Raw genomic sequence first — 15,542 nt, forward strand, 5'->3', positions numbered from 1 at the left:
AGATGCTGGTCCCAGGTTAAAGAAAGTGTTTAGTTGCATGGAAAGAAAGACCCTGAGTCTGTGAAGACCATAAAATAACTTGTGCTCTTTGAAGTCCAGGGAAGTTGTCGTGCTGGTTTGTGGCTACAGGTTGTTGTGAAACTACTGATCAGATCTTGCGGAATGGCAAACCTCTTCTGCAGGAGAAGTAATAAGAAAGAGAGGTGGTTTTATTGGCCTGGTGACCTCATTGGTCCTGAGGCACACAGTGACAAATAATGGTTGAATGTTGGGTCCAGGGGTAGGTTTCACAGCTAGGTGTGAATAAGTAAAGGACCCTGGGAGACTGAGTTCTGGACATGTGGTCAGGCTTTGGATAAACATGTAGGCCCATCCATTGATCACCAAGAGTATGTCCCAACACATCAGTTGTGAACAGCCAAGCCGAAACCTTATCCAAACCCTTAACCATGACCAGTTCATGCCTAACTCTAAAAGGTTCACATTTTAACTCTAACCATAGCCAGGACCTCAGAAATGACTTTTTGCTTCATTAGAACTGGGCTTTCGTCCCGATCAGATCTACTGGTCCTGGCAAGGTCAGTGTTGATACTGGAAATAAGTATAAAAAAATATGTATACACAGACACAGACACACACACACACACACACACACACACACACACACACACACACACACACACACACACACACACACACACACACACACACACACACACACACACACACACACACACACACACACAGGGTGGCTTGGGGTGTCTGATGATCTGAAGAAGTGAGAAGTATCTGTGGAATCTTGGCAGCGTCCGGATTCGGCCCAGTGCCGTGAAATCCTCGTTCCGCAGGGGCTGCTCTTTGTGGCCGGCTCTGGGTTCTCAGAGTGGCATTCTTCTCATTGTACAGGTCACCGAGACAGAGGCGGCTGGCCTGAAAAGAGCCTCGATGGGGGGAAACAATGGCTTAAGGCAGCTCATAAATGTCTCCTGTTCAGCTTCGGCCCATTGGCTCTCTGCCTCCCTGCCAAGCAGGGCCCTGTCAGACTAGCCCCTCGCTCTAACAGCTTAATTAGCAGAAAGAACAACAATGTCCAAACCTGTTTTGACTGAAATAAAAACAAGGACAGACCCGAAGCTGTTCACTCCACCTCTCATTGTTCCAGTACAGCCTGAGATTTCAGAGCTCTGTTCTGTTCAGCTTACTACAAATAAAACAACATTCCTACACTGTTCCATGAGGAGCATGACGACCGGCTGATCTGAGTTCTCAGCTCTGATCATGACGGTTTAAAAAGGAGGATTCTGATTTATTACTGTGCTCTTATGTTAATTTTAATTATATCTTCCTTTCACACTGTGTGTTTGTTAGTTCATAAATTTTTTCTTTGAATTTACAACTCTTAACAACCAGAAATGCAGAACAATGGATACTCCATATTCCTATGTGGGGTGAATCCTTAATCGAAAGCTGTCCGGCTGAAGGCTTTGCTCCAAACTCAATATGATTTTAATTTTTCATGATAATGGTGATGATGATAATGCAGTTTGCATTGTGATGCTAATGCTAGTTCCTGGCGTCACCACACTGGTAGTTTTGAACCTTCTTTTCGCCTTCGATGTCTGACTGACCTATGGGTCGTGTCCGTCTGACTGAAAGACTGTCTCTCTTTCAGTTTGTCCTCCTACTTACATGTTTCTGTCAATCATTTGGATTGAGTTGATTTTTTGGTCTCCAGCATCTTCTAAACCTCCCTTTTCCGTACCTGTATACATGCTTGATGCTTGTCCCATATCATTCACGCACCATATCTTTGTCCTTCTTTGGTAAACGTGGCCCTCTGGCACCTCTTCATACCTCCACTTTTTTTTTTTTATCTGCTCTTCCCATTAATCTCCCTGTCTGTATGTGCCCTATCATTCCATATCCCGGCTGTCACTCTGTGCTTGGTCCCTTTTATCTGCGGTTCACATCAAACACTGGCACCAGATTGATTCTCATGTGAACAAGGCTGCAGTAGGGGGCCAGGGACCTCTTCCCCGGGCTTTATAACTCCTTCCCATCCCGTTCACAGCTTCTTTGGGCCCCCTGGCCCATCACACAACACACAACACACAACACACAACACAAAACACACAACACACAACACACACACACAAAACACACACTCCACTTCCTGCAACCCTTGCAAAACATACTTTTACGTCAGAGGCAAAAACAACCCATGTCAACAGTTTGTCTTTATATGTTATTAAGCAGAAAATCTATGGTGTTTCAGATGGGCTGTGTAGTACTAGACATGACATTTGTCCTGTACAACCCTCAATGCAATGGTTGTAAACAAGTCAGACACTAAATGAAAATAAGTAGAGAATAACAAAAAAGGTGCTTTATCTATATGGGTTGATCTCTTGTCTCAAACTTAACCTGTTCCGGAGCAGCATTAGTTATCATGTTGATTTACTGCGATAAGAAGTGAATGAGCTTCGTAGGACTGAGTTAAACGACAACTGCAAATCCTGCTTTGTAGTACAGGCCCAGGGGAAGAGAGTGAGATGATCTTTCTGAGCCACGCCTGCTCACTCTCCCTGACATGTTGCAAGTCAGGTAAATCAAGGTAATTACAGTACATGTTGCAGTATTCAAGAAAGCTAACAGATCAAAAAGTCTATAAGGTAGCAGTCGAGCTGTGTTAACATTGAAACAAGACGTACATGCATAAAGGTGCAAATTTACCTTGAGGCTGCATACGTGTGATTGGAGGATCTCGGAGGAATTCTTGGTGTCTTGACTAAGAGTCATGGATGACAAAGGTAGGTTCAGAGAGATTTGTTCCTGAAGTGAACAGTACCTGGTTCACAAGATGTCTGTGTATTCATTATGGGTAGGATCACAGTCCTTTATATGTGTTCATTCACTCATCTTGCTGCAGAAACATCCTTAACATTTGCTAATGTGCGTTTAGGTCAAGGCAGAGGGTTTCTGCCAGGGGATATAAAATTGCAAAAAATCAAAGCCAGTTTTTTTCTGATGTTTTTCTCGGTTATTACCTCTTAATGTGAAAAATATGTTTTATATTTATCTTTTATGCAGATTTAGTGAAGAGGAAAATGTGTGTGTGTGTGTGTGTGTGTGTGTGTGTGTGTGTGTGTGTGTGTGTGTGTGTGTGTTTGTGTGTGAGTGTGTGTGTGTGTGTGTGTGTGTGTGTGTGAGAATGGAGTACGAAGTAAACTTCCAGGATATAAGTCACTAAGTCACAGACACTAGTAAATCTAGTAAATAAAGGTCATGATGAATCTGCCATGAGGCAGGTCACCAACGGTCAGCTTGTCACACATGGTACGCATGAGCAGAGATAATACATAGAACAGTATGATTATATGATTTTTCATTACACGGTATAAAAACATTTAATTGGATAAGAGAAGAACAGAAACACCAGATATACTTGCTTGAATGTTAAATCAATAGCAGGAACATTTTGTGCAGCTGCCATCTTAGAGCAGTGAAAGGATGAGGTGTCAGCAGGTTATAACTTATTATTTGTATGACTGAAAGTCGCAGGTAGCTTTGATATCTTTGATGACGCAGCTTAAAATCAAGTGACTTAAAGACAAATGCTTCATGAATCTCTTTCCTTTGTTTAATTTGAGGATCCATGGATTCTCTGGACTTAGTGAGCCCTTACCTGTTCACGTACAAAAAGAGGAACTTTCTGGTTCAGGACAAATTCCGACCGAAGGACTTTGACGCTGCCCAGCATTTTGAGCTCCGTCCAACTGATGTCCTCCTCATCACTTACCCCAAGTCAGGTAGAAAATCTAACCTATGACCAGGAAGTGAACAAAAATATGCTTAAGATTCAAAATCCTATGAAAGCATGGTAACAGAAACCTTTCTCAAGTTGGTGCTACCTTGGCTCATTTGGGTCAATCTGTATGTTCCTACATATTTTACATATGTTACTCTGCAGGCTCAGTTTGGATGCAACAGATCACTGTCCAGATCATGGATGAGGCCCACCCGGAACAGGCAGAAGATGCCAGCAACAAGAGCCGAGTTCCTTGGTTGGAGGAAATGTCTGCAGATGACCCGAACCGAGAAAGGCCAGATCCTCGGATCTTTAGCACACATCTCCCCCCTGACATGTTGCCCCTCGCAGTGAAAGACAAGCAAATCAAGGTAATATGCACTTTGCTGTATTCATGAACTGAGTTAATTTCATATACTCTTGGCATTCATGTGTGAACAAATTGACAAAGAAAAGCTTATGTTTGTTGAGCTGTGAAAACAACATTGAATCCAAGATTGTATTCATATTTTTTGGCAATAGGCTGTTTATGTCTGGAGGAACCCGAAGGATATCCTGGTGTCCCTCTATCACTTTGGTTACAGTTGTACTGCACTGGAAACGCCAAAGAGCTTTGAGGATTTCTTCCAGCAGTTCCTGGATGGTAAAGGTAGGTTCACAGCAAATTGTTAGTAACTCCACAAACGTCTGTCTGTATGTGGAAAGCCTATCTGGCAAACCATTCATGTTACGTGCATTAACATCCTTTATTCAGGTGTATTTGTACACTCGGTGGGAAAAGACGAAGCTCAATTCAATCAACTTGCTGCAGAAACATTTAAAAAATGTGTTAATACAAGTTTAAGTTAAAGAAAGAAATTCTACCAAAAAAAGAAACCAGTATTCATGTAGAACAGAGGTCTTCAACAGGGGTTCGAGACCCCTAGGGGGTCAGCGGAGGTACTGCAGGGGGGGTCGCGAAATGTTTGGTTGATTAGACAATTTTTAATATTTTATTAATTAAAAAAAAAAAATTCCAACCAATTTTTCCCCCACAAATTGAAATGTCTTTAAATCCACATTAACATAAATCCGACATATTGTAGCGAACGGATAAATGGAGGCAGAAGACGTTATCTTTCAGTCAGCAATGCACACATTCACTGACACACAATAATAAAAACATGAATATATGAACTTGTGTATTATTTGAATAGCTTAGTATTGAATGCACACTAACAGGGTAGCTATGTTTATACATGGCACTAGGCCCAGTTTAATATAAAACACAATTTTATACAATATATATAGTAGGGGGTCCCTGCTCCATCTCTCCATCAGTTTGGGGGTCCTTGGCCTGAAAAACGTTGAAGACCCCTGATGTAGAAAATATGTATTAATGAATCTTGATTTAAAAGGTTGATAGTATGTATTTATGAAACAGCCTAGAATACTAACAAGTTTCACTGACTTCTACAGTTTTTTCTCTTAGCTCTGACATATGTCTTTCTTCAACAGTTTACATGGGATCATGGTTTGATCATGTGAGCGAGTATTCTGCAGCACGGAACCAACTGAACATCCATTTTGTGCAGTACGAGAACCTGTTGAAGGTTGGTGACGTTGTTTTATCTATTGCAGCAACTAATAGTCAACAAAGAAGCATTTATTAAAGTTTATAAAAGTCCTTATCATGCACGTGTTTGTCAGAAAGATTTTGACAGATTTATAGCTCTTGAATGCTTCCTGCAGATTTTGGATTTTGGACATTCTGTTTTATAAATGCAGCAAAATAATAACATGGAATTATTCTCAAACATCTGCAACTAACAGGACCTCAGAGGGGAAGTTGTGAAGCTTTGTTCTTTCCTTGGAAAAGACTTGATGGACAAAGCCATCGATCGTGTGGTGGAGAGGTCCACCTTCAAAAACATGAAGACCAACCCCAATGCAAACTATAAGGATTTACTCGACAAAGAACGCTACAAGAAGGAAACCATGCGTAAAGGTTTGTTTTCCACAGTGATGTTGCATTGCTTAAACACTTTATTTACATTGTATACACCGAGAAAACATGCAGTCTAATTGTTTTATATGAACAGGGGTGGCGGGCGACTGGAAGAATCACTTGACAGTGGCCCAGAATCAGCGTTTTGACGAAGTCTTCAAAGAAAAGATGAAGAACCTTCCTCTGACCTGCATCTGGGAGATGAGTCAGTAGCTGCTCTCCAATTCAGCTCAGCTCTTTACTGCAGAGACTGATTTTCTCCCTCAGTGATCCACACTGCAACTGCTTTTCACCAGCGTCAGAAATTCATCTCTTTTTGCTGCTCAGTTGCTGCATCTGTTTTCATCTGTCCACTTATTTATCTGATTCTGAGATTTCTGCTGCCGCCTCAATAAAGTATGTGAAGTAAGAGAAAACTGACTGTAACTGCAACACTTCTGTCGACTTCCAATTCTGCTGTCACTGAAAAGTTAGCTTTGTGATGCTAATGCTAGTTCCTGGCGTCACCACACTGGTGGTTTTGAACCTTCTTTTCGCCTTCGATGTCTGACTGACTGATGGGTCGTGTCCGTCTGACTGAAAGACTGTGTCTCTCTTTCAGTTTGTCCTCCTACTTACATGTTTCTGTCAATCATTTGGGTTGAGTTGATTTTTTTGTCTCCAGCATCTTCTAAACCTCCCTTTTCCGTACCTGTATACATGCTTGATGCTTGTCCCATATCATTCATGCACCATATCTTTGTCCTTCTCTGGTAAACGTGGCCCTCTGGCACCTCTTCATACCTCCACTTTTTTTTTGTATCTGTCTGTATGTGCGCTATCATTCCATATCCCGGCTGTCACTCTGTGCTTCGTCCCTTTTATCTGCGATTCACATCAAACACTGGCACCAGATTGATTCTCATGTGAACAAGGCTGCAGTAGGGGGCCAGGGACCTCTTCCCCGGGCTTTATAACTCCTTCCCATCCCGTTCACAGCTTCTTTGGGCCCCCTGGCCCATCACACAACACACAACACACAACACACAACACACAACACAAAACACACAACACACAACACACACACACAAAACACACACTCCACTTCCTGCAACCCTTGCAAAACATACTTTTACGTTAGAGGCAAAAACAACCCATATCAACAGTTTGCCTTTATATGTTATTAGGCAGAAAATCTATGGTGTTTCAGATGGGCTGTGTAGTACTAGACATGACATTTGTCCTGTACAACCCTCAATGCAATGGTTGTAAACAAGTCAGACACTAAATGAAAATAAGTAGAGAATAACAAAAAAGGTGCTTTATCTATATGGGTTGATCTCTTGTCTCAAACTTAACCTGTTCCGGAGCAGCATTAGTTATCATGTTGATTTACTGCGATAAGAAGTGAATGAGCTTCGTAGGACTGAGTTAAACGACAACTGCAAATCCTGCTTTGTAGTACAGGCCCAGGGGAAGGGAGTGAGATGATCTTTCTGAGCCACGCCTGCTCACTCTCCCTGACATGTTGCAAGTCAGGTAAATCAAGGTAATTACAGTACATGTTGCAGTATTCAAGAAAGCTAACAGATCAAAAAGTCTATAAGGTAGCAGTCGAGCTGTGTTAACATTGAAACAAGACGTACATGCATAAAGGTGCAAATTTACCTTGAGGCTGCATACGTGTGATTGGAGGATCTCGGAGGAATTCTTGGTGTCTTGACTAAGAGTCATGGATGACAAAGGTAGGTTCAGAGAGATTTGTTCCTGAAGTGAACAGTACCTGGTTCACAAGATGTCTGTGTATTCATTATGGGTAGGATCACAGTCCTTTATATGTGTTCATTCACTCATCTTGCTGCAGAAACATCCTTAACATTTGCTAATGTGCGTTTAGGTCAAGGCAGAGGGTTTCTGCCAGGGGATATAAAATTGCAAAAAATCAAAGCCAGTTTTTTTCTGATGTTTTTCTCGGTTATTACCTCTTAATGTGAAAAATATGTTTTATATTTATCTTTTATGCAGATTTAGTGAAGAGGAAAATGTGTGTGTGTGTGTGTGTGTGTGTGTGTGTGTGTGTGTGTGTGTGTGTGTGTGTGTGTTTGTGTGTGAGTGTGTGTGTGTGTGTGTGTGTGTGTGTGTGAGAATGGAGTACGAAGTAAACTTCCAGGATATAAGTCACTAAGTCACAGACACTAGTAAATCTAGTAAATAAAGGTCATGATGAATCTGCCATGAGGCAGGTCACCAACGGTCATCTTGTCACACATGGTACGCATGAGCAGAGATAATACATAGAACAGTATGATTATATGATTTTTCATTACACGGTATAAAAACATTTAATTGGATAAGAGAAGAACAGAAACACCAGATATACTTGCTTGAATGTTAAATCAATAGCAGGAACATTTTGTGCAGCTGCCATCTTAGAGCAGTGAAAGGATGAGGTGTCAGCAGGTTATAACTTATTATTTGTATGACTGAAAGTCGCAGGTAGCTTTGATATCTTTGATGACGCAGCTTAAAATCAAGTGACTTAAAGACAAATGCTTCATGAATCTCTTTCCTTTGTTTAATTTGAGGATCCATGGATTCTCTGGACTTAGTGAGCCCTTACCTGTTCACGTACAAAAAGAGGAACTTTCTGGTTCAGGACAAATTCCGACCGAAGGACTTTGACGCTGCCCAGCATTTTGAGCTCCGTCCAACTGATGTCCTCCTCATCACTTACCCCAAGTCAGGTAGAAAATCTAACCTATGACCAGGAAGTGAACAAAAATATGCTTAAGATTCAAAATCCTATGAAAGCATGGTAACAGAAACCTTTCTCAAGTTGGTGCTACCTTGGCTCATTTGGGTCAATCTGTATGTTCCTACATATTTTACATATGTTACTCTGCAGGCTCAGTTTGGATGCAACAGATCACTGTCCAGATCATGGATGAGGCCCACCCGGAACAGGCAGAAGATGCCAGCAACAAGAGCCGAGTTCCTTGGTTGGAGGACATCTCCCCCCTGACATGTTGGCAGACAAATGCTTCATGAATCTCTTTCCTTTGTTTAATTTGAGGATCCATGGATTCTCTGGACTTAGTGAGCCCTTACCTGTTCACGTACAAAAAGAGGAACTTTCTGGTTCAGGACAAATTCCGACCGAAGGACTTTGACGCTGCCCAGCATTTTGAGCTCCGTCCAACTGATGTCCTCCTCATCACTTACCCCAAGTCAGGTAGAAAATCCAACCTACGACCAGGAAGTGAACAAAAATATGCTTAAGATTCAAAATCCTATGAAAGCATGGTAACAGAAACCTTTCTCAAGTTGGTGCTACCTTGGCTCATTTGGGTCAATCTGTATGTTCCTACATATTTTACATATGTTACTCTGCAGGCTCAGTTTGGATGCAACAGATCACTGTCCAGATCATGGATGAGGCCCACCCGGAACAGGCAGAAGATGCCAGCAACAAGAGCCGAGTTCCTTGGTTGGAGGACATCTCCCCCCTGACATGTTGGCAGACAAATGCTTCATGAATCTCTTTCCTTTGTTTAATTTGAGGATCCATGGATTCTCTGGACTTAGTGAGCCCTTACCTGTTCACGTACAAAAAGAGGAACTTTCTGGTTCAGGACAAATTCCGACCGAAGGACTTTGACGCTGCCCAGCATTTTGAGCTCCGTCCAACTGATGTCCTCCTCATCACTTACCCCAAGTCAGGTAGAAAATCTAACCTATGACCAGGAAGTGAACAAAAATATGCTTAAGATTCAAAATCCTATGAAAGCATGGTAACAGAAACCTTTCTCAAGTTGGTGCTACCTTGGCTCATTTGGGTCAATCTGTATGTTCCTACATATTTTACATATGTTACTCTGCAGGCTCAGTTTGGATGCAACAGATCACTGTCCAGATCATGGATGAGGCCCACCCGGAACAGGCAGAAGATGCCAGCAACAAGAGCTGAGTTCCTTGGTTGGAGGACATCTCCCCCCTGACATGTTGGCAGACAAATGCTTCATGAATCTCTTTCCTTTGTTTAATTTGAGGATCCATGGATTCTCTGGACTTAGTGAGCCCTTACCTGTTCACGTACAAAAAGAGGAACTTTCTGGTTCAGGACAAATTGCGACCCAACGACCTCGACACTCTCCAGCATTTTGAGCTCCGTCCAACTGATGTCCTCCTCATCACTTACCCCAAGTCAGGTAGAAAATCTAACCTATGACCAGGAAGTGAACAAACTTATGCTAAAGATTCAAAATTCTATGAAAGCATGGTAACAGAAACCTTTCTCAAGTTGGTGCTACCTGGGCTCATTTGGGTCAATCTGTATGTTCCTACATATTTTACATATGTTACTCTGCAGGCTCAGTTTGGATGCAACAGATCACTGTCCAGATCATGGATGAGGCCCACCCGGAACAGGCAGAAGATGCCAGCAACAGGAGCCGAGTTCCTTGGTTGGAGGAAAGAACTGCAGATGACCCGAACCGAGAAAGGCCAGATCCTCGGATCTTTAGCACACATCTCCCCCCTGACATGTTGCCCCTCGCAGTGAAAGACAAGCAAATCAAGGTAATATGCACTTTGCTGTATTCATGAACTGAGTTAATTTCATATACTCTTGACATTCATGTGTGAACAAATTGACAAAGAAAAGCTTATGTCTGTTGAACTGTGAAAATAACATTGAAGCCAAGACTGTATTTATATTTTTTGGCAATAGGCTGTTTATGTCTGGAGGAACCCGAAGGATATCCTGGTGTCCCTATATCACTTTGCTCAGAGTTGGGTTTTACTGGAAACGCCAAAGAGCTTTGAGGATTTCTTCCAGCAGTTCCTGGATGGTAAAGGTAGGTTCACAGCAACTAGTTATCTAGTTAGTAACTCCACAAACGTCTGTCTGTATGTGGAAAGCATATCTGGCAAACCATTCATCTCACGTGCATTATCTTCCTTTATTCAGGTGTATTTGTACACTCGGTGGGAAAAGACGAAGCTCAATTCAGTCAACTTGCTGCGGAAACATTAAAAAAAATGTATTAATGAATCTTGATTTAAAAGGTTGATAGTATGTATTTATGAAACAGCCTAGAATAGCAGCAAGTTTCACTGACTTCTACAGTTTTTTCTCTTAGCTCTGACATATGTCTTTCTTCAACAGTTTACATGGGATCATGGTTTGATCATGTGAGCGAGTATTCTGCAGCACGGAACCAACTGAACATCCATTTTGTGCAGTACGAGAACCTGTTGAAGGTTGGTGACGTTGTTTTATCTATTGCAGCAACTAATAGTCAACAAAGAAGCATTTATTAAAGTTTATAAAAGTCCTTATCATGCACGTGTTTGTCAGAAAGATTTTGACAGATTTATAGCTCTTGAATGCTTCCTGCAGATTTTGGATTTTGGACATTCTGTTTTATAAATGCAGCAAAATAATAACATGGAATTATTCTCAAACATCTGCAACTAACAGGACCTCAGAGGGGAAGTTGTGAAGCTTTGTTCTTTCCTTGGAAAAGACTTGACGGACGAAGCCATAGATCGTGTGGTGGAGAGGTCCACCTTCAAAAACATGAAGACCAACCCCAATGCAAACTATAAGGATTTACTCGAAAAAGAACGCTACAAGAAGGAAACCATGCGTAAAGGTTTGTTTCCACAGTGATGTTGCATTGCTTAAACACTTTATTTACATTGTATACACCGAGAAAACATGCAGTCTAATTGTTTTATATGAACAGGGGTGGCGGGCGACTGGAAGAATCACTTGACAGTGGCCCAGAATCAGCGTTTTGACGAAGTCTTCAAAGAAAAGATGAAGAACCTTCCTCTGACCTGCATCTGGGAGATGAGTCAGTAGCTGCTCCATTTCTGCTGTCACTGAAACGTTCAAGTTTATCGCACAAAGTCGTTCAGTGAACATAACCATTACATACACATGGTCATTGTGGTGATTTTACACCTCTTGTCTAGCCAGGACTTTGATGAGCTGTCAATAAATCCACCGGAAACAAGAGTTGTTGTGACTCGTTTCTTCAATTGGACGGTCAACCATGAAGTTCAGCTCTGGGACAGTCTTGTGCCTCACTGCGCCAGTATTGTCAATTTATTGACTGCGTGAAGACGTACAGCCCACATAACTTATTTTTTTAACAGCGAGGCCCTTTGAGAGCGTCCGTGGCTGAACCATATTTAACCTTTCTGTGTCAGACCACCCGCCAGTGGCTGGGCCTCTAGTGGCCCATTCACCACCTCAGTTGCACCGACAAGCTAGCTGAATATGATATAGAGCCGGGCCGCAGACAAACCACTCGATTTATTCCCCACAAAATCCAAACATCTTTTGAAGATGCGTTGTGCGCTGCCTGACAAAGGCTCTGCCGGCCACAATGTCACAGCAGCAGTATAAATAACCTTCAGTTTGAGGTGGTGGGGTTTTTATGTAGAGAACATGCAGTGACTGATCTTCCCATGATAAAAAAGAAGCACTTTTCCCAGGTTATGTCGCACACAGGGGGTCGGGCTGAGTGAACTGAGGGAAGCAGGAGCTCTATCCCTGATTTTATATCATTTCTTGTTTGTTTTAAGAGCTGTGATACAAAATCACAAATTATAAACATGTGTAGAATTCATGTCACATCAATCGTGGGTATTCTATAACAGATAATAACTGCATCACAAATAATAACTATTATAAGTGTCTAGTCTAGTTATAAGTTCAAATAGATAGAGTCAGAGTCCGACCATAGATTAACATTCAGAGTAAGATCTGGAAAAGATATACTAACAAGAGAGAACATACAGGACTCATGATGGAGGAAGTAAAATCACAGGAATCAATAATATCAAAGTCTTCATTTCAACCTTTCGTCCAGAGCAGCATCGCACCTGTAGACGAAGAAGTCAAGTCATTAAAAACAGTTGAACTTAAGTGCCTTTTAATCAAGGTTAAGGAAACACAAGTTGCAAACAGTGCAAGAGAAAAACATTGGAAAAGATAAATAAAATAAAATAAGCTTTATTCTTAAAGCACCTTTCAAAACACAGCTACAAAGGGCTTCACAAGTTTAGAATGAAACATTAAAAAGCAAACAGTAAGACACAATTTGAAGCTCACACAGCATAAGAGCACAGATACAGAAATAAAAATGTTAAAAGTAAAAACAAGATCAAATAAAACATTATAATCTGATTTGAATGCTTTTTAATTTTCTATGACACAGGGGGGCTTTTAAGACAATTAATTGCATTTTAACACTACAGATGAAGATGAGAGGTTTGACACTACTTTTTATTTTACTTTCTACTTTACTCTCATAACACAGTCCAACTCCAACTGTCAAGTGCATTTAAACAAACATAAAACATATATATATATATATATATATATATATATTGACCATCAGTACTGAGTTTCAGAATCGGTTCAGCTCCACGAGGCTCCAGCAATAAAACGCAGGCCAAAGTTTTGCTGCAATGCAACATCGTGCAAAATGTCAAATGCACGTAAGTGCACCTCCCTCGTGGATTACTTTGCAGAGTGAAAATCTGTGGGCGGTGCTAAAACTTCAAACACATTAATCTATTACAAACTGGACTTCATGGTCCCACCGGTGCCTTCAACAACACCCCCCCAGCGGCGCAGCCACCTGTGCGGCTTTGATGCAGGACTGTTTTGGATGCTCCTGTCCTCACAGTGAAGCACTCCGGTTCCTGAGTGTGCAGCTGCCACCATTAGCACCACAGCTAAGAAGGCACAAAAGTTAAACATTGCAACTTTGCAGTGGTGGAGTCGGTGCACCACGTACCACACGGCTCTTTCCACAGATGTGCTAATTTAGGTTGGTGGGTATATGCAGAGTCAATTCTGGTTTTCCCTCTGATGTTCGATGGAAACTGAGGCGCTCTCTCACCTTGCTGTCATGTGTCAGGCGTCATGTTTACATAACTGCTGATAAAAACAGCTTTGACCCTTGGTGAATGCTGATTGAATCAAATTGCAGATAAAAGCTGTGTGTTTACTTTTGATGTTTGTTCGTAATTTGAGTAGGAAATAGGTTTAATTTGCTGCTGATTAATGCATTAAGCCGCAGAGGAACAAGCTCTTCATAAAAGAATCAGATCATTGTTGATTTTACTCTTTTTTTGGTACAACAACAAGAAGAAATAGAATATATTGGCAGACCTCTCCTTTAAATGTTGGCACAGAGAAAAGAAGTGTGTCATCGGTGATCCACGGCCCTTGTGATCCAATTTTCCAGTTGGGTCTTAATTCATCAGTCGGCCTCTGCCTCTGTCCGTTTTCACCCTCTGAATCCTTCTTCATCACTGTGTTGCCTTGTCACGACCTTTGACCCTCAGCGCTCCCAGATGAGCAGGGGTCTGCTGGACAATCCCAGTGGGTTAATAATTACTCTGAGTTCACAGTGAAGGAAGCCTGACCCCAGGCACGGCACAGCAAGGCGTGAGCGGCCCACGGTACCGCTGATAAATGAACGACAGATACCGCAGCTTCCCCCCCGTTTGTGTGTGTTTAAAAAGAAAAGCATGGAGAGCAGCATACCTTCAAAGTGTTCCCGTCAGTGGGAGTGTTGTTTGAAGAGAAGGCACTTTGTGAAGTACTTTAAAGATATTACCTCTGTGCAGCTACGTGTTCTATCGGCCTCCCAGAGAACGAGACTGACTTACTGGTATTCAGAGGTAAAATGCTACTTGTTTAGTTACCAGAGTGCATGTGAAGCCTCTTCTTCACTGGTCACAAAACCCACTAACAACCACTAACTTGCTTTATTCTGCAATTTGAATGGATGCATTTGGCATTCATTCAAATGACTCTGCAGTAGACACAGGTTTGTACAGGATATGGCTCAGAAGGAAGGGGCTTATTTCTTCTTCTCTATTTTGGCAGTCTAGATGCTGACGCTGCATTTTTTTTGTAGTGCGATGTCGTGACGTGCGTTGAACATCCGGGTGTTGCCATGGAAATAGCCATGAACGTTTGGGTTCTCACATCTTGGGAACAACGTGCAACTGTGATTTTTTTTTTATGCGTATGAGCAAAATGAAACCCTGCAATGGCAAGACAGCGAGAAGAAGTTTGTGGTACACACAAAAACAAAAACAGGAAGGAAAACTCCTCTACAGGGAAAGGAAGTTTACCTGTGCTCTGCTTCCTTTTCATCTTTAGTAGCACAAGCTACCAGCAATATTGAGGTGGAATGTTTCCTCCTGTGTTAGTCAATGCATATGAAAACTTTCACCATTTCATTTCTTTTTATTTCCTCTTGTGCATGACAATTTAATCTTTCCGAAAAAGATTATGAATTTGAAAGAGATTATGAAATAGATTTAGTGCTTTTTCAATCATGGCCAACGGAAAAACAAGTTTAGACACAAAGAAAAGACAGAAAATAGAAGTAAATAAGACAAAAATAATGACAGCCATCAACAGAATAATGAGACAGAATTGGGCTGAATTAAAAACAAGATTAAAAAGGATTAAATTAGATGTAAGATCAGCGATAGTGACAAGACCTAATGTGTAATATGAGACTGTAACAACAGGGGAATGTGGCTGTGGATTCTTTTTCCAACAGAACTCACCCTGGTAATGAAATTGGGCTGAGGATTTAAATTTCCTTTGGTGCTTTGTGTTATTTTTTTTTTTTAAGGCAGAGACGATACAGCAGAGACATAAAGAGATAAAGTACAACAGAGACAAGAGAGAAAGTCCAGCAGAGAGAAAATGACAGAGCGATG

The 15,542-nt window shown here is 41.6% G+C and overlaps 5 protein-coding genes across 6 annotated transcripts; all 5 read left to right on the forward strand.

Annotated features, from left to right (window-relative positions):
- Positions 1-2,674: 2,674 nt before the first annotated feature.
- Positions 2,675-6,211, forward strand: LOC117775862 (amine sulfotransferase-like). The gene is made up of 7 exons (XM_034609402.1): positions 2,675-2,810; positions 3,651-3,809; positions 3,971-4,179; positions 4,331-4,457; positions 5,306-5,400; positions 5,621-5,795; positions 5,890-6,211. The coding sequence occupies exons 1-7, from the start codon at positions 2,798-2,800 to the stop codon at positions 6,006-6,008; spliced, it is 897 nt and encodes a 298-aa protein (XP_034465293.1). The 5' UTR covers positions 2,675-2,797; the 3' UTR covers positions 6,009-6,211.
- A 1,172-nt stretch (positions 6,212-7,383) lies between these two features.
- Positions 7,384-8,822, forward strand: LOC117775599 (amine sulfotransferase-like). The gene is made up of 3 exons (XM_034608916.1): positions 7,384-7,519; positions 8,360-8,518; positions 8,680-8,822. Exons 1-3 carry the CDS (start codon positions 7,507-7,509, stop codon positions 8,820-8,822), a joined length of 315 nt encoding a protein of 104 aa, XP_034464807.1. The 5' UTR covers positions 7,384-7,506.
- A 2-nt stretch (positions 8,823-8,824) lies between these two features.
- On the forward strand, positions 8,825-9,310 carry LOC117775601 (amine sulfotransferase-like). The gene is made up of 2 exons (XM_034608917.1): positions 8,825-9,006; positions 9,168-9,310. The coding sequence occupies exons 1-2, from the start codon at positions 8,853-8,855 to the stop codon at positions 9,308-9,310; spliced, it is 297 nt and encodes a 98-aa protein (XP_034464808.1). The 5' UTR covers positions 8,825-8,852.
- Positions 9,311-9,312: 2 nt separating this feature from the next.
- LOC117775602 (amine sulfotransferase-like) lies at positions 9,313-9,741 on the forward strand. Its single transcript, XM_034608918.1, has 2 exons — positions 9,313-9,494; positions 9,656-9,741. Exons 1-2 carry the CDS (start codon positions 9,341-9,343, stop codon positions 9,739-9,741), a joined length of 240 nt encoding a protein of 79 aa, XP_034464809.1. The 5' UTR covers positions 9,313-9,340.
- An 86-nt stretch (positions 9,742-9,827) lies between these two features.
- On the forward strand, positions 9,828-11,657 carry LOC117775863 (amine sulfotransferase-like). Of its 2 annotated transcripts, none has more exons than XM_034609405.1 (6): positions 9,828-9,985; positions 10,147-10,352; positions 10,504-10,630; positions 10,942-11,036; positions 11,257-11,431; positions 11,525-11,657. In XM_034609405.1, exons 1-6 carry the CDS (start codon positions 9,829-9,831, stop codon positions 11,641-11,643), a joined length of 879 nt encoding a protein of 292 aa, XP_034465296.1. In that variant the 5' UTR covers position 9,828; the 3' UTR covers positions 11,644-11,657. The 2 variants fall into 2 exon arrangements, with proteins under 2 accessions (XP_034465296.1, XP_034465295.1); XM_034609404.1 differs by having other exon boundaries at positions 9,828-9,982; positions 10,144-10,352.
- Positions 11,658-15,542: the final 3,885 nt, after the last annotated feature.

Source organism: Hippoglossus hippoglossus, chromosome 15 (assembly GCF_009819705.1).
Source record: "Hippoglossus hippoglossus isolate fHipHip1 chromosome 15, fHipHip1.pri, whole genome shotgun sequence".
In the NCBI taxonomy this organism is placed as follows: Eukaryota; Metazoa; Chordata; class Actinopteri; order Pleuronectiformes; family Pleuronectidae; genus Hippoglossus; species Hippoglossus hippoglossus.

Coding starts and splice junctions, on each gene's coding strand:
- LOC117775862 (XM_034609402.1), top strand. Junction 4,180..4,330: donor TGAAAGACAAGCAAATCAAG/GTAATATGCACT, acceptor TTTTGGCAATAG/GCTGTTTATGTCTGGAGGAA. Junction 5,796..5,889: donor GAAGGAAACCATGCGTAAAG/GTTTGTTTTCCA, acceptor TTATATGAACAG/GGGTGGCGGGCGACTGGAAG.
- LOC117775599 (XM_034608916.1), top strand. Junction 8,519..8,679: donor CATCACTTACCCCAAGTCAG/GTAGAAAATCTA, acceptor GTTACTCTGCAG/GCTCAGTTTGGATGCAACAG.
- LOC117775601 (XM_034608917.1), top strand. CDS start 8,853: ATGGATTCTCTGGACTTAGTGAGCCCTTACCTGTTCACGTACAAAAAG. Junction 9,007..9,167: donor CATCACTTACCCCAAGTCAG/GTAGAAAATCCA, acceptor GTTACTCTGCAG/GCTCAGTTTGGATGCAACAG.
- LOC117775602 (XM_034608918.1), top strand. CDS start 9,341: ATGGATTCTCTGGACTTAGTGAGCCCTTACCTGTTCACGTACAAAAAG. Junction 9,495..9,655: donor CATCACTTACCCCAAGTCAG/GTAGAAAATCTA, acceptor GTTACTCTGCAG/GCTCAGTTTGGATGCAACAG.
- LOC117775863 (XM_034609405.1), top strand. CDS start 9,829: ATGGATTCTCTGGACTTAGTGAGCCCTTACCTGTTCACGTACAAAAAG. Junction 9,986..10,146: donor CACTTACCCCAAGTCAGGTA/GAAAATCTAACC, acceptor ACTCTGCAGGCT/CAGTTTGGATGCAACAGATC. Junction 11,432..11,524: donor GAAGGAAACCATGCGTAAAG/GTTTGTTTCCAC, acceptor TTATATGAACAG/GGGTGGCGGGCGACTGGAAG.